The 20,776-nt window shown below is 51.8% G+C and overlaps 8 protein-coding genes and 1 non-coding gene across 9 annotated transcripts; 4 read left to right on the plus strand and 5 right to left on the minus strand.

Moving 5' to 3' along the window:
• Window positions 1-419: 419 nt before the first annotated feature.
• On the minus strand, window positions 420-1,844 carry ATEG_08083 (uncharacterized protein; the record flags this gene model as incomplete). Its single annotated transcript, XM_001216704.1, has 1 exon — window positions 420-1,844. One exon carries the CDS (start codon window positions 1,842-1,844, stop codon window positions 420-422), a length of 1,425 nt encoding a protein of 474 aa, XP_001216704.1.
• Window positions 1,845-2,376: 532 nt separating this feature from the next.
• On the minus strand, window positions 2,377-3,859 carry ATEG_08084 (questin oxidase family protein; the record flags this gene model as incomplete). Its single annotated transcript, XM_001216705.1, has 4 exons — window positions 2,377-2,810; window positions 2,873-3,229; window positions 3,314-3,616; window positions 3,670-3,859. 4 exons carry the CDS (start codon window positions 3,857-3,859, stop codon window positions 2,377-2,379), a joined length of 1,284 nt encoding a protein of 427 aa, XP_001216705.1.
• A 581-nt stretch (window positions 3,860-4,440) lies between these two features.
• On the minus strand, window positions 4,441-7,038 carry ATEG_08085 (TFIIH/NER complex ATPase/helicase subunit SSL2; the record flags this gene model as incomplete). Its single annotated transcript, XM_001216706.1, has 3 exons — window positions 4,441-6,802; window positions 6,830-6,959; window positions 7,011-7,038. The coding sequence occupies 3 exons, from the start codon at window positions 7,036-7,038 to the stop codon at window positions 4,441-4,443; spliced, it is 2,520 nt and encodes an 839-aa protein (XP_001216706.1).
• Window positions 7,039-7,529: 491 nt separating this feature from the next.
• ATEG_08086 (uncharacterized protein) lies at window positions 7,530-8,566 on the plus strand (the record flags this gene model as incomplete). Its single annotated transcript, XM_001216707.1, has 6 exons — window positions 7,530-7,538; window positions 7,590-7,614; window positions 7,692-7,712; window positions 7,799-8,149; window positions 8,307-8,359; window positions 8,480-8,566. 6 exons carry the CDS (start codon window positions 7,530-7,532, stop codon window positions 8,564-8,566), a joined length of 546 nt encoding a protein of 181 aa, XP_001216707.1.
• Window positions 8,567-12,204: 3,638 nt separating this feature from the next.
• Window positions 12,205-14,150, plus strand: ATEG_08087 (uncharacterized protein; the record flags this gene model as incomplete). The annotated part of the gene is made up of 5 exons (XM_001216708.1): window positions 12,205-12,409; window positions 12,468-13,451; window positions 13,502-13,567; window positions 13,621-13,760; window positions 13,812-14,150. The coding sequence occupies 5 exons, from the start codon at window positions 12,205-12,207 to the stop codon at window positions 14,148-14,150; spliced, it is 1,734 nt and encodes a 577-aa protein (XP_001216708.1).
• Window positions 14,151-14,549: 399 nt separating this feature from the next.
• ATEG_10417 lies at window positions 14,550-14,635 on the plus strand. The gene has a single exon. It is a non-coding gene; the product is annotated as a tRNA-Ala (tRNA).
• Window positions 14,636-14,862: 227 nt separating this feature from the next.
• On the plus strand, window positions 14,863-16,558 carry ATEG_08088 (RNA polymerase II-binding domain-containing protein; the record flags this gene model as incomplete). Its single annotated transcript, XM_001216709.1, has 2 exons — window positions 14,863-15,012; window positions 15,077-16,558. The coding sequence occupies 2 exons, from the start codon at window positions 14,863-14,865 to the stop codon at window positions 16,556-16,558; spliced, it is 1,632 nt and encodes a 543-aa protein (XP_001216709.1).
• A 281-nt stretch (window positions 16,559-16,839) lies between these two features.
• ATEG_08089 (uncharacterized protein) lies at window positions 16,840-17,525 on the minus strand (the record flags this gene model as incomplete). Its single annotated transcript, XM_001216710.1, has 3 exons — window positions 16,840-16,962; window positions 17,034-17,110; window positions 17,192-17,525. 3 exons carry the CDS (start codon window positions 17,523-17,525, stop codon window positions 16,840-16,842), a joined length of 534 nt encoding a protein of 177 aa, XP_001216710.1.
• A 1,400-nt stretch (window positions 17,526-18,925) lies between these two features.
• ATEG_08090 (uncharacterized protein) lies at window positions 18,926-19,318 on the minus strand (the record flags this gene model as incomplete). Its single annotated transcript, XM_001216711.1, has 1 exon — window positions 18,926-19,318. One exon carries the CDS (start codon window positions 19,316-19,318, stop codon window positions 18,926-18,928), a length of 393 nt encoding a protein of 130 aa, XP_001216711.1.
• Between the last annotated feature and the right edge of the window lie 1,458 nt (window positions 19,319-20,776).

The following is a 20,776-nucleotide window of genomic DNA, read 5'->3' on the forward strand; positions in this document are numbered from 1 at the left end:
CATTATACGGAGTAATTGACTGTCTTGCTAAATTGAGATGGAGCCACAATTCTGCACAGCACTCAAGAAACGGCGTTGATACGTCCCATCTAGAGATATCACAGTCATCTTGATATTTCTCTTTGCAGGTGGAGTGCATAAGAAACGAGAAGTATGGCAGACAATTGGCAGTCGATATTGAGCTATTATCATGCTATATCCTGAATGATAATAGATTATAGAATGAAACTTACATTCAATATGACTCAAATAAGATGTACCTTGATTTGTCGGTTTGTTGATATGATAGAATGGCGACAATCGGAATGAAGATAATGGAACATGAGAAATGATAAATAGAATGAAACGCCACCAAAACGCTAGATTTTCGCGAAAAGAATGCAATCGTCGTAGAATGAATGAACATGAAGTTTCGTTAACTAGTTGTCTTTCCAAAACCAGCCACTTCCGCTCTGGTTAGACTCGGAGCCTTCTTGACTACCAGAATCGGAATGGATTTGACGTGGATTGAGGACCTCGACAGACTCGTTGGTCTCCTCGCGACCATCGGAAAAGCGTTTGGTCTTGGTGGTCTTTGTCTGGACGGAGCCATCTTGAAGACGGATACGCTGTGTAGAGGTCGACGTAGATATCACGTATGGCTTCTGTTCTGCGATAGCATCCGCTTGCGATGTATCCACAGGTGCCGGTGTTTCTGAACCGGCCGGGGATTCTTGAGTGGACGTCTGCTGATCCGCAGTTACTTGATCGATCCAGCTGTCCGCATAATCCTTCCCAGGCTCCTTTTCGGATGGGTCGCGTTTGTCGGTAGTTCGGCGTCTATCATCGAAGATTAGACGCAACAAAGGACTTTCGTAGGCACCATTGAAAAACTCCCGCTCACGGGCTTCAATATCTGCCAAGAATCGATCGTACACATCCAGCTCTGTCACCGAGTCACTGTCGTTTTCGTTCCAGCTAAACTCCGCCTTCACGTTGCTGCCAATCTCGCCATCGGTTTTCTCCTTAGAACCAGTGTCGTAGGTGATGGTAGACCAGGGTTTGCCTTCGGTACCAGCAACATACTTCCACCGATCACCCAGACTGCCCCGTTTAGCCAGACCCTGCAGCCATTCTCTTCCCGTCTCCCTCTTGGCCAGGTCCGTCGAGTCGCGATCAAGCATTGGCTTCCCATTTTCAAGTCGCAGGAGATCCTCGAACGCTTCGCGCCATTGGGGTTCCGCAGGGTCTCGCTCAGAGGACGGTCGTAGCGAGGACATGATAGAGGAAAACACACCCCTATCACGATGGGATCGGTACTGAGCCTGGCGCTCGAGGTGTAGGGGCGAGTAAGGGCTGAACATGAGATAATAGACGGGCCAGGCGGGGGATTCATCGTTCACCATGCTGGAGAACATCGGGCGGTGGTACGGCCGGAAGAACCGGTGGGAGAAGCGGTCGTCGAACCAGAATCGGTCGAAGAAGGAGTCGAAGAAGAGATCGATATCGAAGAGGTCGGAAGGCGGGTAGTTAGGGCGTCCTGAGCGCTGCATCCGCTGAGGATCGTCTGATTCCGGCCAACGGGCCCTCGACGAACTGTCGAAACTGCGTGCTTCGCGATCCTGGCCGTCACGGCTCTCATCGTTCCGACGGAATTGGGCGTGCTGGTATTTTGGGTCGTCGAAAATGGCCCAGTGGTCGGGGGGAGGGTTAGAGACGATTGACGGCAGTCCCATCACGGACTGAAGCATGGAGGAGATCTGTTCGTCGGCATAGCGGCGGAAAGCGACGAAAGGATTGTCGTCATCGGGCCAGGCGCGGGAAGACTGGTGCTGACTGTGCTTGGATTCGTCGTCGCCGGCCATAGTTGATGGAGTTTTCAACGAACAGTAACGGCTGGTATAGGAGGTATTAATGTACAAACACCACGAGTCATATGGAGGGAACAAGGGAGGGAGAATGTGGTGCGGCGGAGTGGCGATGGAAAAAGGAAGAAGTAACTATAGAAAGGGAGCTAACGTTGAAGCTGTTGGGGGGCGACCGCCCCACTTGCTCTTGTTGGTTCTTGGGGTGCGGGACGCCACATGCGCCATATGCGCACTTCTGAGTCATCGTCTCCATCCACGTGGAACGGCTGGAGAGATCTAGAAACAGCCAGGCAACTTCTACTGCTACGAGATCGATGGCGAAATGACTACACATGAGCAGTCCTGTACGGTTTCATTATCAGTACAAATTGACCCTATGAGAATATGTAACAACAATCCGTTAACCTCAAAGCTTGGACACATCCTCAACATCAGCCCACGCCTCTTGGAACCCGGCTCCCCGAATCCACATAAAAGGCTTCGTATACGCCGTGGAATCGCACACTATACAATATTAGCACAGACTCGCCTATAATTGCAAGTTCGACTCACCCATATTAACAATCTTCAGCCAATCATCCTCCTTGACAGGAAGATCTAGATCATTCGCGAACGGCGCACAGACCTGCTGGCCATACAGCAAAGCCCTCACCAACTTGGGCAGATGTCCATCGTCCTGCGGATGCGCAACACTATGCGCAAAAACAGCCTTCAGATCCGTCGCCGCGGCATACTGCGGCCGTTTTGGGCGCCCAGCATCGTACACAGGAGGAGCGCCGCCACCCACGTAGAGCAGGAGATCCAGACGGCCCTTCCACTCGAGGAGCCGCTGTCTGTAGCGCACATCCACGAATGGGAGCGACATGAGCTTCGGGAAGAAAAGGGAGCTGTTCACGCCGTGCATAAAGAAGAAGTCGAACTTCGCCTGCTTCCCCGGTTGCTGTGCCGCAGCAAAGTAATAGACTGCAACATTACGTATTAGTCTTTGCCAGAAAAGATTCTCGTTGTTCACGGGGACCACATACCCACGTTGCTGATCATCTCAGCGGTCTTCATCTGCAGGCTGTCTGCGGGGACGCGGAACTTGGCAGCGAAGTCGACCATCTCGTCGAGGCCTCGTATGAGGACGCCCTCATGGATCCGGGTGGGGTCCTCCCAGTGGGCAGACTGAGCCAGTTTCTCGCAGGACCGGATCTGCTTTACAATCTCCGGCAACGACGTGCCCCCTGGCTGACCGATCCCGCCAGCCTTCGTCTCGGCTTGGTGGAAAAAGTGACCAAACCGGTCCCTGTGCACCGCGGCTTGCGCCAAGGCCTCTGCGATGATTGCGGGCTGATTGAACTCAACCCCAAACCCCAGGTGAATCAGAGGGTGAATGAGGCCTAAGGAAGCAAGTCAGAGGCCAACCCGTTCAACATGTAGGTAGTCCATCAAGACTAGACACGGAGGGTGGAATGGAACCTCACCTTCAAACAGCCGAACAAACATCTGTTCCGCGATGCCCGTACCAGAAAACAAATACTGGTTCAGCACACTCTCCACTCCCTTCTCGTCAATCTGCCGCTGGAAGAAAGCCAGGAAGTTGGGATAGTTTTCCTCCTTGCCCAGACACTCCTCGAGAGAGGCGTCTTTGCGCAGCGACTCAACCACTTTCTCATCTGCCGGCATCGCAGGCCTCTGGTAGGTCTTGTTTCTGTCGTAGGCATCTTGGAGTTGTGCTGGAGTCGCACCCAAGGCATAAATACTGAGGAGGTGGTGGACGATATGATCTGCGCGAGTCAGTTAGAAGCACAGCCAGACCAGAGAGCGACCCGTCACGTACTATGGAACCCCCTGTCGTTAAAGTAAATATGATGTTTCTCCATGTTCTTCTGCAGGAGCTCGCTCGCAACCCGGGCGGAATCCTCTCTCACACCGAAAGAGTAGACCCCCGTGTCGGAAGGAGACAGCTTAATTCGCGTTGCAGTTGCCATGATGTTCAGACAGACTCGCAGTAGTCGGCGATTACCCATGGTTCGAGGGGAGGCGATGCCCTAGAATTTATAGCATGTGAAGACGAGCCAAGTGTCGAGCTACCCCACAGTTTATGTCAAGCTCTTGACATGAGGCAGAACTTGGCTGGACCGAGTCTCTGTTAGCTTCATTTGTAATCCGATCTAGCGAGAGAGCGCAAGCTGAGACATCCGTGTTATTCCAAAATCCGGGGTAGCATCGAACACATCGAATACGTTCGGTCTTCGGTGTTTTGCAGACCCCGCTAACTGCAGTCATCTGCAGGGTACATCTCGGCCATCCAATCACTATTGGAATATTACGGCTTCCTCGTGATGCGATATGTAATGGTTTCGTCTATCGGCAAGTTGTCTGTCCCATGTCGTCACGGAGCTTGGCTTGCAATTACTAAGATCCGGTTACGAGGTGGAGTCTGGGTGTGTCTCGACTCGATTTATTGGTCATGCAACAACACGGCCCTACCAGGGCTGCTATAAACCCAAGCTATAGATGCATTTTATATTAACCACAGAATACAACCACTGATTGAGCAAAAGGCCACTCGGGGATACGGACATCCCATAAAGATTCTAAGTCCCAATCACCGCTTCAGGTCTCCACTTTGCCGCATTTCCTCCATTTGGTTCTTTCTCTTCAAGCGGTCTCGCTCAATCTTCCTGAACAGCGGGTGATGGCCGGCCTTGTCCTTCAGCTGCTTATTTCGGCTCTTGTTGTACTCAATGTAGGCCATATCCTCGCCGCCAGCAAGTCCACTAAGCGTAGCAGCACTGCGTCGCACAGCACCCTTGGCCTTGCCCTTGGCTCCGCCCGCAGAGAACAGGTCGTCGGTGACATGCTCCACCTCGGCCGACGTTTCATTCTGCAGCATAACCTCCTGTAGTAGCTCGCGACGTTCTCCGGGAGTTGCATATGCCAGACCTTCCAGGTTCTCGATGCCTTGGAGGTGGGTAATCACCTTGAAGGCATATCCTTGGTCGACAAGGAAGGCCTGGCGTTTGGACGAATAGAACATTTCGTCTGTGTCCTTCGACACGAGCGAGTAGAAGAACGCATTAAAGCCTTCGTCATTTCGACGCTTCGCCCGCAGAATTCGACCAAGTCGCTGGGCTTCCTGACGACGCGAACCGTAATGGGACGAGATCTGGATGAGACAGGTGGCCTCTGGCAAGTCCAGTGACGTGTCGCCAATCTTGGACAGGAAGATGGTGTTGACCTGTTCGTTGTGTTGGAAGTTCTCCAGGATGCGCATCCGTTCATTCTGAGGGGTACCACCGTAAATATAAGCCTTGTTCAGTTTAAGCGCGTACCGTTCGAGGGCATACACATTGTCTGAGAAGACAATGACCTTATCGCCTCGCTTTTCATGGTAGTCGATGAGAAACTGACAGGCCTGGAACTTGCGCGGGTTCATAATGTAGAGAAGAGCCGCCTTTCGAGACTTCTCCCTCATATATTCCGAGTAAAATTCTGTCGTCATTGGACACCAGACCTCGGCGCATTGGACCTTGGCGATATGACCTTGCTCTGCGAGCTCCATCCAATTAGCTTCGTAGAGCTTCGGTCCGATCAGGAAGTTCAGATCCTTAATCTTGTCATCTTCACGCAGTAACGTTGCCGTCAACCCAAGCTTGCTCTGGGTGGCAATGGCCGAGGTGACTTTACGGAACATGGACGCAGGCACGACGTGCACTTCGTCGAGGATCATCAGACCCCATTCCCGTGATTGGATCCAGTCCATCATCTTCTGTGCGTCATGCGAGCGAGCCCGTGTTTGAGAAACCATGGAGTATGTGGAGACGATAATACCGGTTGACCTGCGGAATTTCTCCTTGTTGTCCGAGGTGAAAATGGCGATGTCACCGGGATCAATGTTGGACCACCGCAGGAACTCATTCCGCCACTGAACCACAGACATAGAGCTGGTGCAGAGGATGATAGTTCCCTTCTTGATGGTGCAGGCGGCGGTGATCCCAACGAGCGTCTTGCCCGCACCGCACGGCAGAACGATGATACCACTTTTCGCGCGACCGTTACCAAACATTTTACTCAGACTCTTCTCCTGGTAGCTTCGGATACGAGCGTTGGGTTTCAGGTCGATGTCCAGAGTCGGGTTGATCTCATCGTTCCGGAAATCATACTCCTCCAATGCCGGGCAACCCATAGCCTGACAACGCGCTTTCACCGGCTCCACAGCCTCATTGGGAATTTCAAAACTGTGAACTTGAGCCTGGTCATCGTCGTCGTCGTCATCGCGGATAGCCATGAGTAAGGCATCATCTTGACGAGCTTCTGCATTTTCCTCCGCCGATTTCTGTTCTGAAGCCTCTTTGATGCCGGCAGCATCCTTGGTACCCGGGATAACGAGACCGCCCATTTTGGGAGCCGCCTGCTGAATGATTCCCTCCGACCCTTGCACCCTCTGCGGTCCGATGACTTCGTCTTGGAGCAGCATCTGCAGCATTTGCGGATCGGTACTTTCCACGAAGAAGCGGTTATGCTTCAAAACCACCTTAATCTTGCCATATGATTTCGTAAAGTCGATGATAAACGACTTGATTGTATCGGGAAGTGGCGTCTTCGACAACCGGTCGAGGAAGTTGATGATATCTTGGGGCTGCAAGCCAACAGAAACAGCAGCGTACAAACTGTTTCCAGTCAACCGGTATTCGTGAAGATGGGTAGGACGCGACAAGGGTTCGGCGATTGTGGTGAGAAAGTCTTGGGCTTGGGGCGCCAACGGAGAGAAGCTTTCAAGGGTGATGGTGCCCTTGAGAGGGTCGATCCAGAGGGGACGATTCGCATGGTCGGGCTTCAGTGGGAGGGATGAGAAGTCTTTGTATCCGAAGTTGGGGTCCTGTTTTTGCACCGCACTGTCCTTCTTATGGCTGAATGTTTCGAGCGAGAACTTGTCGACGACCTCTTCAACAGCAGACCAGTCAGCACTCCGCCGCGGAACGAACTGTCAGGACCAACTACGGCTACCTTTTAGGCTGTCATCCTTTGCATCCGGCTCATATTCCGAGTATTCGTCGCTACTGTCGATGTCCGGGATATCAGGAACGGGAGTCGCGCGTTTCGATGCTCTACTGGACCGACCACCTAGTTGGGGTCAGCCTGCCAACTATCTTAGTGAGACGTGCAAAGTCATACTGTCAGTTGCCTTCCGCTTGGTAGGCATTTTCAAAGAATTTCGTATTGTATAAACTTTTAAGGGTGCTGTCTATCGTCTATAGCGATGGGAGGGTCTCGAGGTTCGAGGAACGAGTGAGAAGCTCGAAGGCTACCTGCGCCTGCCGGAGCGTTATGATGAATCGGTGGCGGAAATGCGCATCCCCTGGTGACTTAGCAAGGTCGTCTCGTTGTTATAGTAATCCCTGGGTCTGGGAGAGGCAGGGATAAGGGCCAGGGAGGATCGCGAGATGACGAAGAGAGAGATGAGAGGAGTTGAGATACGATGAGAGATCGACAAAGCCAAAATGATGAATGTTGCTGGCCTGAGGAATCAACTGGTGGCGGAAACGATCTGATTGGCTGGTCAGATACGGAGTAGCTTCGGCGAAAGTGAGAGACCTCCCGGCCGGACGGCCGGACCGTTGACGTAGCTTGTGCTATAGGTGCGAGTTTCCTCCACGAAATTTCCCTTTGCTATCAACCTTCCACTAAGCAATCATGAACACAGTAAGCAATCCGCATTCTCAAGATTCTTTATCTGCAGCTATACTAACTCAGGCCGCCGTTAGATCCGATCAACCTGGTAAGCGGCCGGATCCAAAATCATGAAGCAACATCAGGATGGATGACTGACTCGACTCGATTGCACCAACAGGGTAGGCTGGGGTGCCCTTTGCGTCGGTATGTCATTCCACGTCTCTTCTGAAATGTCCAATGGACCACACGATAGGCGAGGGCACCAATCGCTAACCTATTTGGAACGCCAGCCGGTGGCGGAGCCTACTACTTCGCGAAGAAGTCGATCAACGCCGACCGCGCTTCCCGGTTCGAAGCAGAGATGAAGCGCAAGGCTCAGCTCGCCGCAATGGAGGCCGAACATCGTCGTCAGGCCGCGGTGAATGAGCCCGTACCCACGCCGTCCGAAAATCCCAGCTTGAAGAGAGCCAACATGGCGCGGTACCAGAGTGCTGCGGATGATGTAGCGTCGCCCAGCACAGAGGCTAGCCACGACCCGGCACCGACGCGTCACGAACCTGAAACAGAAGCTCAACGCGTGCTGGAGAAGGGCAAGTACGAGGCGGCTCAGCCGTTCCGGCCTCCTAAAGGAAATCGATTGGGTTAAGTGTGGGGTCTATATTGTTAGAGGTTGGGGGAGGTATAAAAGTCTGGTTTCATTCACGAGGGTGGGATGACTTCCAAGTGTACCATACGTTTTGCAGGGGTATGTTGCATTGTCGCAGCTTCTGTTGCTTCTCATAAATATTACAAAATCAGCCCAAACTGGTGCCAAAACCGTACTGCCATCGAAACATATGCAGTTTAAATCGGTAATGAAATGTTCAGATTATAAATATAGGTACGGATCGGACTTGTACTCCGTGAAAGTGGGCTATAAATTATGAATTTTTTAGCCATGCTGAGAATTGAGGGCGCTAAACATAAGGTAGGCATACAGAAGACATTATTTCATGGTATCAATTAAATCTTCATGTGATCTTCAAGGCCCAGTATCTCGGACCAAGGAAATGCTTTAAATTTTAAAACAAATCAGAACAAAGGGGGTAGAATAAAATGATAAACACCCAACTCCAAACAGATGCCCCTATAACGCGGCTAATTCACCGGGTCAAGGTATGTGTTTACTGCATGTATCTGCGCAACCCCAACGCCAAAACATATGATCCCGAGACAACCGCCTGCGTTGTCGGGGAAGACGGCAAGAAATCGTCATATCAATACGGAGAAAGTTGTTAGAACTGCGTCATCTGACGGATCCGGTCCGCCTGTGGTGTTCAGATGCACGGGATCTAACGGGCGTGGAAGCAAAGTGGGGGATGGGGCCTGCAAGGATAAGATGTTAGCCGGCGCGTCCAGAATAGTCGATAACATGTGGCGTGGTATATATCATGTTGGTACGGAGGGTACACTACGCAAAAATAGTCACGGCAACGTACTTATTATGGGTTGGATAGCCCTGGCTTTTCTCACGGGAGCTCTCCAACGCGGGAGGAATGAACGGCAGTACCACGGCGGAGAAAAGGCATGAGTGGGTGACGATTCGCGAGGTACGCGTGTCTGGCTGGGGACGACGAACGGAGAACCGACGGATGGTCGGGCGGACCAACTGGATAGCGGTGGAAGAGGTCATGTTGTCGGGAGGAGAGCGAGGGTTGGGGAGCTTGATAGTTGCGTATAGCAAGTCCGATGAGTTGGTGGTGTTGATCAGAGTGGTATAAGACAGAGAGGTCGCTGCTGTCTTTGATACGGTGCGGACAGAAGGAGGGGTCCGTGAGATTTCTCAATATAGAATAAAAGAGAAGATCCGAGACGACAGGGTTTGGACGAGTATTTAAAGTATGGCAACACCATTGTATAGAATCACCTCACGCAGGAAGGACTGCGGCGAGTGGAGCGGAGGTGACCCGCCTTGCGGGGTCGCTTCGGTCCACTATCCGATCATGAGGCAGACACCACCACAGCGCGCGGCTAAATTATTTGCAGTCATGACCAGCAGCAGCACCACCACCACCACCACCACATTCCCGTCTGTCGGAAGTTGATCATCTGAGACAGCCCAGGCAAATCGCAGAATGTCCTCCTTTGCACGTCCTCCGGCCGAACACAACATGCGGGGCCAGATACGCCCCCCATCCAGGAACTAGGGCGGGGCTACCTTACTCACCAGAATTCTAGTTGGGGCGTGAAGATGGGAAAGACCCTCATCTCGAGATCGTTCGAGCCCGGGCCGTTCAGAGAGAGAATCTGGACACCACTGTCGTGATGGCGGGAGGTGAGGATCCGAAGGCAGCGGTGTGCCCCTTACTAGACACCTTGTCATGAGTGACTCATTAATAGGGGCACTTGAGGGTCTAGTACCTACAGAGTTCTGGTCGACAGTTCCTCTCCCATGGTGTGCAAAGGCGTGATTGTTGTGGCGCTTCCCGATCGGATCATGCCACCCTCCTTGCCTCACTGGGAAAATATCTAGCCTGGGGCCGCTATAGCCGATGACGTTATTGTCCCTCCGCGCCCCTTGTGATCTCTCAGTTCGGAAACATTGTTAGTACAAATGCTTTCTGATTTGCTGCCTCACCCTCTATTTACCACCTACCTACAGTAGTAGGTCCTATGCCAGGTAGGCAGGTATATAACTAAGTAAGGTGCTATTCCGGGGTACGAAGTACATCTTCTCCACTTATGGAGAATAAACTACCTCAACTCTACTTAATGATGTTCAATGCCAAGTTCTAGAAGCTTCCAATAATAGCTCTGAATGTACAGAGTACGTAGTTAGCATGGTCAAGATTTCGCTCTCATTTTTAGAACCTGAGACACAAGGGGAAATCGATGCAGAATCGGGATATTTTTGGCTACTGGTTGATAGCCATCTTCAGGGGAGATGATACCCCTAACACGTGGCTTTGTGATTAGACCTCAACAACACACGATTGCGTTCCTGAAATATACTGTACATCTCAGGGAAAAAATCATCACATTATCGAGTTTGCTGAATATATCGCTCCGTGGGCTTTTCAGATCGAGCCCCTGAGAAACACTAGATACTACCTCGGTGAAAGTGGTTGAGGAAGAGTGCACTCCTCATCATGACCACAAGCATTTTCTTCAGCTCGCCTCTAGTCACCGCCAAACTTGGATAGGGTACTAGCTCAGCTGTCTGGTTGACTCGTCACCTACAGCAGTGCGTCCGACGTCGCTCTCCATGACTATTGTCTAACGTGGTCATCCCATTCGACCTGACGATTACCAACCTCCTGAAGGTATTAAGGTATGAAAACAGGTTGGGCCTACAACGCCGATATCTCAAATCTAAGTGCTGAGGTTTTGTTTAATTGTATTTGCCGAGAATTCAGATTATTTAGTAATAGACTAGGTTTTGGAACACGCACACGGAAGTGGACCTTTTAATATCCCACAGTGTAATACTTCCACCTTCTCTGAAGAGGAATACTTGGCCTCCCACACACGAATGTGCCTAGTCAATCAAGGAACGGCTCTCGATATTTTGGCGATGATGGTATTATTCTGCCATAGCAATATATAGGGACCGACTCATCTTGGTACAGGGGAGTCCAAGTATCCGGAATTTATTCCCGAGAGCGGGAGTCTGGATAGCGTTCTTTCCGACATCGAAGACTGCGGCAAGATGGTGTGTATCGGTTTATATCGCGATTGCTGCGGTGCTAATCAGACGATCGAGAAGCGCGGAAGGTTAACTTTCGGATCCTTTGTTTCAAGAATACCAGTAGTAGGAAGCTATATAGTTCCCCTGTTACATTCCGATGTATACGATCTGCAATGGAAGCTACTGCAATGGAAGCTACTCCGGATAGAGAACGACAGTTTCTCGCTCTAAAATTTCTTCAAATATTCATATCGTGCTTTTGGAGGTTGCGTTCTGATATAATATCCTTTAATATCCTGTTGAGGTTCTCATAGGATATCTGCAGCTCGTTGAGGCGCCTGAGTTCATCCAACTATCAGCTCGACGAGGCTGTCTGGTATCATTCCTCGATATTCATCAGTATCTCGCATCCCGGATTACTTTTTCAGACCTTTCTTTGACAATGGATAGACAAGTCAAATTGTGCAGACAAGGGTCAAGTCGTTCTATTTATAAAAGAGCTTCCAGAGCCCCAGTTCGGACTCAAAGACGGTGGATATTGCGAGAACTGAGGCTTGGATACGAGCCACAAATTGCGATGGGCATCGTGAATAGGTGATCGCCTGTCTGAGGACCGCTGTGATAAAAGTTATCAAATAAGGGTTACTCCCACGTCTCGTGGTGGACCTCATTCCCGCGGCAATACGAGGATTTTCGCTTCCATGCCTCGAGTTGCTGGCCCCTGAAAACGCAAAAGACATTGATCAGACTTTCGTACCTGAACTAACATCTCTAACTGCAGTTCCGTCGACAGTTTATTGGACGAGATGTTTAGGGCACGTTCAGAGAAGCTCCAGTCTCTCAATGACACCGGGATGATCGATGTCGGCGAATACGAGCCTCAAACTACTCCGGAGTAAATAAAGGTCAAAAATCCCAAAAGACACGATGATTCCGTTCAAAAAGTACAGACGATATCATTCACGCGTCGCATAACTGACGCAGGTGTTGGACATTGCTGTTGTTGTTGTTGCTCACCTATAGCCCAACATGGTGGGCCTCGTGCGGTCATGGCTGGTTTCAAGCCTTTTACTTTCGCTACTCGCTCAACAAGGTCTTTCTACGTTTGTCTTCCGGGATATTGAGCCACCTCAGCTAGCACCCAAGCGCCTGGCCGTTAGAGGGACCGAGAATCACAACGCATCCTACTACTCAGGCCTCGATCCTCAGAGACAGGATTCTTTCTATTGGGGCGGTATGTACACAGCCTTGGTCCTTTTTCCCTCATGTACAGGATCTAACATGTCTGATAGGCAGCAAAGATGGCCATGAAGCTATGGCAAATTTTACCGTTGATACCGCCGAGGACAAAACCAGCATTGTTTCGATCGAGAAGTTCCGCAGGATGCTCAGCTCAGTCCACTGTACGAACAGCAGCTTGAGCATGGGATTCAAGGACCACGCATCGTTTGCATATGTGAGGCGTAAGTGGCAGTGGGTCAATGATGCCGATGAACGTACATTCATCATGGTCGCCGGTACGGGCGACTGTGCTTGGAACACCCATCGTCTCCCCTTCAACGTTTCCGAGATTGTCTTCGACGACCGTGCACATGCTGCCCGACTCCACGGGAGACCGACAGAATGGAAACATGCCGTCAAGAACTATGAGCTCACCGTCGGATACATTCCCGGGTCTCGCTCCGTGTCGAGAAAGCGAGACTTCGATAAGGATCTTAGCGTCGACTTCACTCATTCTTTGCCAATGAGCTCCATGGAATTCGATACCCCCGTGGATGATCTTAAGATCACATACTCTTGCGACGAGTGTGGCACGAAAGGCTCTTTCGAATTCGGCTTCCATATCAAAACCTCATGGGGTATTCCTCAAGAAGCATCGTTCTCACTGGCTCCAAATGATGTTTCTGCATCCTTCATCCCCAAGCTCGGTCTGAGTGGAAATTTTACCGATACATATGAGAAGAAGATCCCTCTTGGTTCGATTCCCATCGGAGGTATCAGTATTCCTGGTGGGATCCTCGATGTTGGGCCGGAGATCGCCTTCGAGCTAGTGGGCAGCATTGGTCCAGTGTCTGGTTCCACCTCGGTCTCGTCCGGTGTTACTGTCAGCCTCTCAAGCTCGGCGGAGCTTGAGATTGATTTGACCTCTCCGGATGTGTCAGCCTCTGGATGGACCCCAGAGGTCAAAGTCGAGCCCTTGACGATCGAAGCTAAGATTGAAGCTAGCTTGGAGTTGGCTCTCACTGCTGGCCTTCAGCTCACAGCTGAGGCACTTGGTAAGATTGGCACCATCAGTGTAGATGCACATGTCTGACTTCTTTTCCAGGACAAGGATTCGAGGCCGGAGTTGAGCTTAAGCCCTACTATGGCGCCACTTTGTCGGTTTCTGAGAGTGAGTTGACTGCAAGCATTCTTGCCATATCTTGAATCGCTGACTCCATATAGAATCCGAGGGCGGTGTCTGTGAGGACGATTCAGAGCATCATTCCATGGGTGTATCTGTGGAACCTAAAGCTGGTGTTAGCCTTGATGCCGAGATTTCAAAGGCGGATGGCGGAGACACACTCGCAGAGGTGAACATTGCGGTAGGTGGAGTCTGGACGTCTATGTTCCACGGGCATTCTAACTTTTGGTAGTCAATCACTTTACCCATGGATAATGCATGCTATGGATTTGGCCCTACTGGTAGCGGAACAGCCAGCAGCAGTGCTTCCCCGACACCATCCTCCAGCAAGATTCCCAGCAGCAGTGCACGGCCGACACCGTCACCATCGTCGAGCAGAGTTGCTAGCAGCAGCTCTGTTATCCCAACATCATCATACCCTTCATCGACAGCCTATGAGTCCACTTCCGCTCCTTATACTACGACGACTACCTATTCGTCGTCGTCTACGTCTGCCACGCCGAGCTCGTCATCTGTTGCTGCTTCTTTGCATCTCCACGGCCATCACAGAAGACATCATGGGTGGCATTAGTGGGTGGTATAGCTGGAGGTCAGGAGATATTACCTTTGACATTCCCTCCGGGCTTGGGTGGCTACTACCTTTCGATCTTTTGACTACTTTGGCTTTTCATTCTTGCCATTTCTCTCTCTTCAGATATGTATTTAGACCTATTTAGTCTACGTGGGATGAGCATACTGTTCCACAGTTTTATTCTAACTCTTCTTTTCTGCTTCTCACAGGATTGGCACACTCTCCTTAAAGTTTTTTTTTTTTTTTTTTTTTTTTTTTTTTTTTAATATTAATCATTGCTAAATTGAGCAACCCTAAGGTAGCTAGCTAGCTAGTAGCTACATAAGTACTCCGTACGTCTATAGAGGTATACTTAAACTTGATTCTTCTAGCTAATAAAGAGCAAACTATCACGTGCAAGGGGTTGTGGTTTAGTGGTATAACGTTCGCTTAGCATGCATCTCAACGCATGCGAAAGGTCCGGGGTTCGATTCCCCGCAACTCCATGTTTTTTGCTATTTGGCTGGCGAGCTTGCTTAATGGCATTAGCCTCAATACAAGACGAAATGGTTCTCTTTGCTTTTTTTGTGACCCAAGAGTGCCTAAACAGAAAGCCATGTTGTGTTGTTGAGGATGTGAAGATCACGTGGAGTACCGCTTCGCCGAGCATCTAATCGCAGTATGGCGATCCACTCCAAACTTCATACGAACAACCACCTTCCCGCGCCTAGTAATGGCCTCCCACCACCTTGCCATTGCGAAAGCGTCGTTTTCGGCCGGACTCCTCCGGCCGGATCCTACGTCGGTCCCGCGCGACCAGATCAACGAATTTCATTTGGCGCTTGACCGGGCACTGTCGCATTGCTCCCCAGCAAACATCCAGGTTTGATCTGCGCGCCCTTGGAGTCGGTACCCCAGAGATACTAAATCTTGCGCGACTCGCATAGACCTGCAAACAGTGGCTTCTCAACAATGTCGTCTCATCATCTAACCGGGTGGGCGTATGGGGCAAATACTTGGTCGCTCTGGCTGCATCATTCGAGGAAGAAAGCAACAAGCCCGAGCGCCGGCATGCCGTCTCTGCAAAGCGGAAACGACTGCACCTTCTCTACCTTCTGAACGATCTATTCCACCACACAAGATACCACCTCGACTCGACCGCTGCGTTTTCCACATTGACTGGCGCACTGCAGCCGTCCATCGTCGAGCTCCTGAGCTACGCTGCGTCCTACGACCAACACAAACACCCGAAACACCACAAGCGCCTACAGGACTTACTGGATATCTGGACAGAACACGGGTACTATGGTAGCGACTACGTCAACAAGCTACGGGAGGTGGTCAAAAACTCGGCGCTCTCTGGACCCGTCAAGACGTCCACCGACATCGAGGCGAGCAACATAGCGGCAAACAAGCTTTCTGGCAAAGATGTCCCGTACATGATGCCGTCGACACACGGCGATCCATCCACGCCGTATTACGACCTCCCCGCAGGCAACCTTGTCCCCCACATCATCCCCAATTCGACCGTCCCTCTCCGTCCCGACTCAATCAAACCACTGCAATTCCTGGCTGGCCCAGCGGATGAGAAGCTTGTGACGGCGCTGAAGGATTTCTTAAAGGACGTGGATCGGATATACGGGAATGACACCCCTGATAAAAAGGAAAACGAAGTGGTCGACATCGATGAACTGGGCCAGACTGTCATCCGCGACAGCGACACAGGCGACATCATCGACGGCGACACCTACTACGGTTGGTCGCGGGCGTTCTGCCAACAGATGAAAAACCGAAACGCCAGATCCGACTCGCGCAGCCGCAGCCGCAGTCCCCGCAAACAGCGGTACAGCGACAGCATGGCCAGCGACGACAGCAGATGGAGCCGATCGAGATCGCGGAGCCGGACACCCCCGCGAAGAAAAGGCCTTGGACGCTACGAGTCTCGATCTCGCTCCCGCTCTCGAAGTGGCTCGCGGCCGAGAGAGAAATCCTACTCTCCACAGGCGCCGTCGGCTCCGCGTCACTTTCCCCCAGAGTACCAGCGACCCCCGTCTCACAATCAGTATGGAAACCACCAGCCCCCAGGGTTTCCTCCTCCGCCTCCGCCGATGCATTTCCTTCCTCCTGCTTCGCAAACGAGTCCACCTCCCCTGTTCCCTCCTGGTATGCCAGGAGCGCCTCCTCCATCCCCTCCGAACTACCAGGGCGCTTGGCCCCCACCGCCACCTCCTCCGATGCCCCAGTATGGATCGCCCGGCCCAAACTCGGGGAACTATCCTCCTTTCCCCCCAGGCCAGTTTCCCCCAGTACATATGGGGTCGGGGCAGCAGATGCCCCCGGGGTCGTATCATTTCCCACCGCCTCATTCGGGAGGACGTGGGGGAGGCTGGGGGCAGCAGCATGGGTATCCGCCCGGACGGTGGCGGTAGTTATGCGCATCTTCATGAAACCATTGGCCCTAATGTATAAGTATATTTCGTTGGTCTAGATAACTGGTATGAATGCCACCTGACGACTTCAGCCGAAATTTATGAACATAGACATTCACATTCTGAAAGTAGAGACAATGCACTGAAGACGACCCAAACCCTACTATACAAAGAAAGACTGGACAGTTTCGAATACCCCGTGACAGGCACCAACGCAGACTTGAATATCCATCCAATCAATAGACAGACGTGTCGGTGCAAGACAGTTCCGTCCGAGCACCCTATACATAGACAGGCAAAACCACGGCTCTGGAATGCATTTTCTTGTTGCGCTCCAACGCCTCGATCGTCTTGTTCATCTCCTCCCTGTAGTCGGTGCAAGAATTGATATCGATAGCGGAAGCCTGTCACAGTTAGGCCCCATCCATCAACAACCTAACAGAAGCAAACAAAGAAAGAGAGAGAGCGAACATACCTCCTTCGGATCCGAGCCACAACACGACGCCTGGTGGGCACACTTCTCCGGCGGATCGCCCGGCGTCATCGGCTTACCTGCAATCACAGAACACTTAGCACCACCCCAAACCGAGCCAAATAACAACACGCCAAACACAAAGGAAGGGAACGACATACACTCAAACGACATAGGCGACGCCAGATTCGCCCCCTTCAGCTGCGGGATGATCTCGCCGATGGGCTTGAAGATGGCGTCGGCGATGTTGGTCAGCGTGCGACAGCACGCCTGGTACGGGTGGTTCATGGGGCACTTGGTGGGATCGGCGGTGTCCTTTGCGTTCTGCTTGATCAGCGCCTCATTCTGGGCTGCCTGTTTGGGGGTCCACGTCGGCGCGGGCTTGGGCGTGAAGAGGTCCTCGGGCGAATGTCCTGAGGTTGCGCTGGCGCTGGACGAGCCCATTGGGACGGCGGTTGTGAGGGCCGCCAGGGCGAGGAGGGCGGCGAGACGCATGCTTGGTTCTTTGGGTCGGCTTGTTCAGGGTGACTGGGTCGATGGGGTGGATGGATGGTGGTGGGTGCGGGTGTATGGAGGCGAGGGATGGGGAGTGGCTGCATATAACAGTTGGCGATGTGATTGAGTTCAGGTGGAAGGTTGAAGAATTGTATGTAGGAGGGTTGAATCGCGCTGTCCGGACAGAACAAGCTTTGTGGTCCTGCTCCCGTCCTCAACATAGGTCCAGGAGGTCGGGATAGGCCTCTGCGAAGGGCAGAGGCGCGTCGTGTCAACACTCCTGGAACTTTGGTGGTGTTGGAATGTAGGATGTGTTTTGTGTCTCGAGATGGAATGCGTGGGTGTGAATAGACCCTGACCAGTATCTGACGCTTGTAGAAGGCAGAGGCGGTTAGATTGAGGGCCCATGATGAACGACTGTCTCCCTGTCAGTATGACTTGGCGTGTAGCTGCGTAGATGCACCTGTAGATGTTGTTGTGGATGACAGAGGTGGTTGTATAAAACCGAAGGGCCCATATCAAGGGATCAAGGGGCGCAAGGGGCTTGCATATCTCCATTGCCGTGATAACACGGGCCACGTTAAATTCTAGAACACGCGTTGATACAGGCCAGAGTCTCAAGGAACAAAAGCTTCAATACTAACATGGATTGTCATTCTAAGAAAGCTACTATCATCAAATCATAAAGTACGTCGTAATACAAACACAGAACGGAAACCCGTCGCACAAGTCGCTGGAGAGCAATAGGTAATACACACGTAGAAGCCAAAGCGCACTGCATCGCAGTCCCGTTATATAGGTAGAGGTCTGAGGGATTCAAAATGTATTGATGCTAACTGCCCGAGACTAATCACGGACAGCAAACAGCATGAATGAAGAAGAGTAAAAAAAAAAGGGCAGAGACGGGCCGAAGACAAGCCACAGCCACATCTAGGGGAAGGCAACTCTGACGGGTATGGTGTAGAGACGAGAACTTCAAGGACAGAAAGCTAGCAGGCCAGGATAAAGTAATCCGAACACATAGCATTTCATGTCTAGAATGTATTCAAGTCACTCCAGTACCATCCAGAATCCAAAGGGGAATGAAAAGGGGAAGGGAAAAATCATATCAAATAACACAAAAACGAGTGACTACCATCGTAGCTCAGCTCAGCTCGAGTACGTCCATGGCGGGGTTGATGAATTGATCGCTTCGCTTTGCCATCGCCTGTAAAGCACTCTCGCTAATCGTCAAACGCCGGGGACCAGTGGCCGTGGCCACTGGTTCCGTAAACTGTCAACACCCTTGCTCGAAAAGCACGTAACATTGTAAAGGGCATCCGGTGCCCTTATGCGAGTTGGTCTTCCAAAGACTGAGAGAAAAAGAGGTCAGGGAAGGCCAACACGGGTGTTGGCCTTCCCTAAGATGTCTGATTGGAATTGCTGTTGTTTTGACTAGGCTTCGCCTTAGTCTCGGAAGAGGCAAAATCGTGATGGCTGATGCCAGCAGAAGTAGGGACGGCCCCCTTGGACAGGCTGCTGACGGACGAAGTGCCACTCCTGCCGCTGGTCTCACTGCCTCTGCTGCTGCGGCTCCGTGAGGATCCTCGGTCGTCGTCCAAGTCGGCGAAATTGGCCATGCGATGGTGGGTATACTCCAGCATGACGCGGCTGTAGTCTTCTATAGACGTACGAGGGTCCGTAGCCCGTTGAGTCTGCACCCGCGGTAGGGACTTCTCCCCCGGAGGACGCCAGCTCCCTCCGTCTGTGGGGGCCATGTTCTCAGTGGCATTGGGCTGTTGCATGGTAGACATGTTCGGGGGCATATCTGGAAAGTGAACAAGACATCAGTCGAAATCGCCACAAATGGTCCTTGAGTCCTTTATGCCGCAGACGCCGGTCGGATCATCGATGTGGACGATGGATTTCAACTAGATTGGAGGCATCGACAAGGTATTTCAAGCGAGAGGAAACGAATATCGCTGGGGTTCGAGTGCGGCAGACTAGGTTGCTCGCTCACCTGAGTACTGGGAAAGTGGATAGAACGATACAGTGGAAGTGGGCAAGAAGCTAGTTTGGGGCGAGAAAGACTTGGTCAAGAGACAAACGGTTCGAAGCTAACGATTTAGAGTCTGAATCGCAGGGAATCCTCCGGACGGAAAACGGTCGAGACGTGTTTCTGGATGAGATAGCTCCCGTCGAGGGAGCCATAATTTAAAAGGATGCATCCCATGGATGGATGGAGCGCAGAAATTTGGCATGAGATCAGAGCAGCAGAAAAAGAAAAAGAAATAAAAAAAATAAAAAAAAAAAAAACTAAAAAGGAACTAATTGGTTAGCATCATCCTTTTAGCCCACCAGCATTGCTGATACCGCAGGCACAGCAGTGTTCGCAAAGTGGCAGGACTATAGCCGACCCATATGACATCATGGGTCCAGGAGCGGAGATGAAGAGGAGAGGAGGCTATTGATGACCGTGCTAAGTCCACCAACGCATCCTTGGGACTGGAGCAGCTCAATGCATCAGAGGACGATCGGAAATAACCGAAGCTTATAGGCTTATGGATCGGGCTTCCCCCCAGGATGGACCATGGGCGTCCATCTGGTGGACTCGGATGAGGTCACTCGAAGATGCCAACTGGGTCATGGCAACGCCGATGGTGTCTGCCGATCAACACACCCAGCGCGCAGCCTCGTCCCTGCAGATCTCCACATCTCATCCCCAGTGGATGAGGGCCTGGAGCTTGTCGGAATGGGTCAGGAAAGACCGAAGTTGTGCGCTATCCGAACAGCCCCGCCTAGTATGCTGCAGCGTCCACTGTAGAACTATAGCCTTGAGGGAGGGTGGGGAGCGATTGTCAATGGGGAATCGCTAGAAGCGCAATGTGTCATGAATGGGCCCAAAACCAGGCTAATTCCTTCGCCTCGCATGCATACTAGGTATGCAGGATGGATCCCGTCGTCTAGAGCTATCCTCTTTGGCCCCCCTGCATGGTCGAGATCATGAGCGACAACGGAAGTTTATTCGGGAGAATAAGATGTCAACCACATTGTGATCACTAGGATGCGGCCGAAGGGAAGAAAAGAACTGAGAGGCCTTCAATCGGCCTAGATTTGCCTGCTCGGGCCCCCCGACCAAACGGGTAATGGACGTCGTGTCACCTCGAGAGAGGGGACGGCGGCGATGATGCATGACTGCTGAATAACACGAGTCAGCCACCATTCAAGACGCTGAGATGACTGATGGAGCCGTGGGAGAAGCGATGAAAGAG

The sequence above is a fragment of the Aspergillus terreus genome, genomic scaffold (assembly GCF_000149615.1).
Source record: "Aspergillus terreus NIH2624 scaffold_12 genomic scaffold, whole genome shotgun sequence".
Taxonomy (NCBI): Eukaryota; Fungi; Ascomycota; class Eurotiomycetes; order Eurotiales; family Aspergillaceae; genus Aspergillus; species Aspergillus terreus.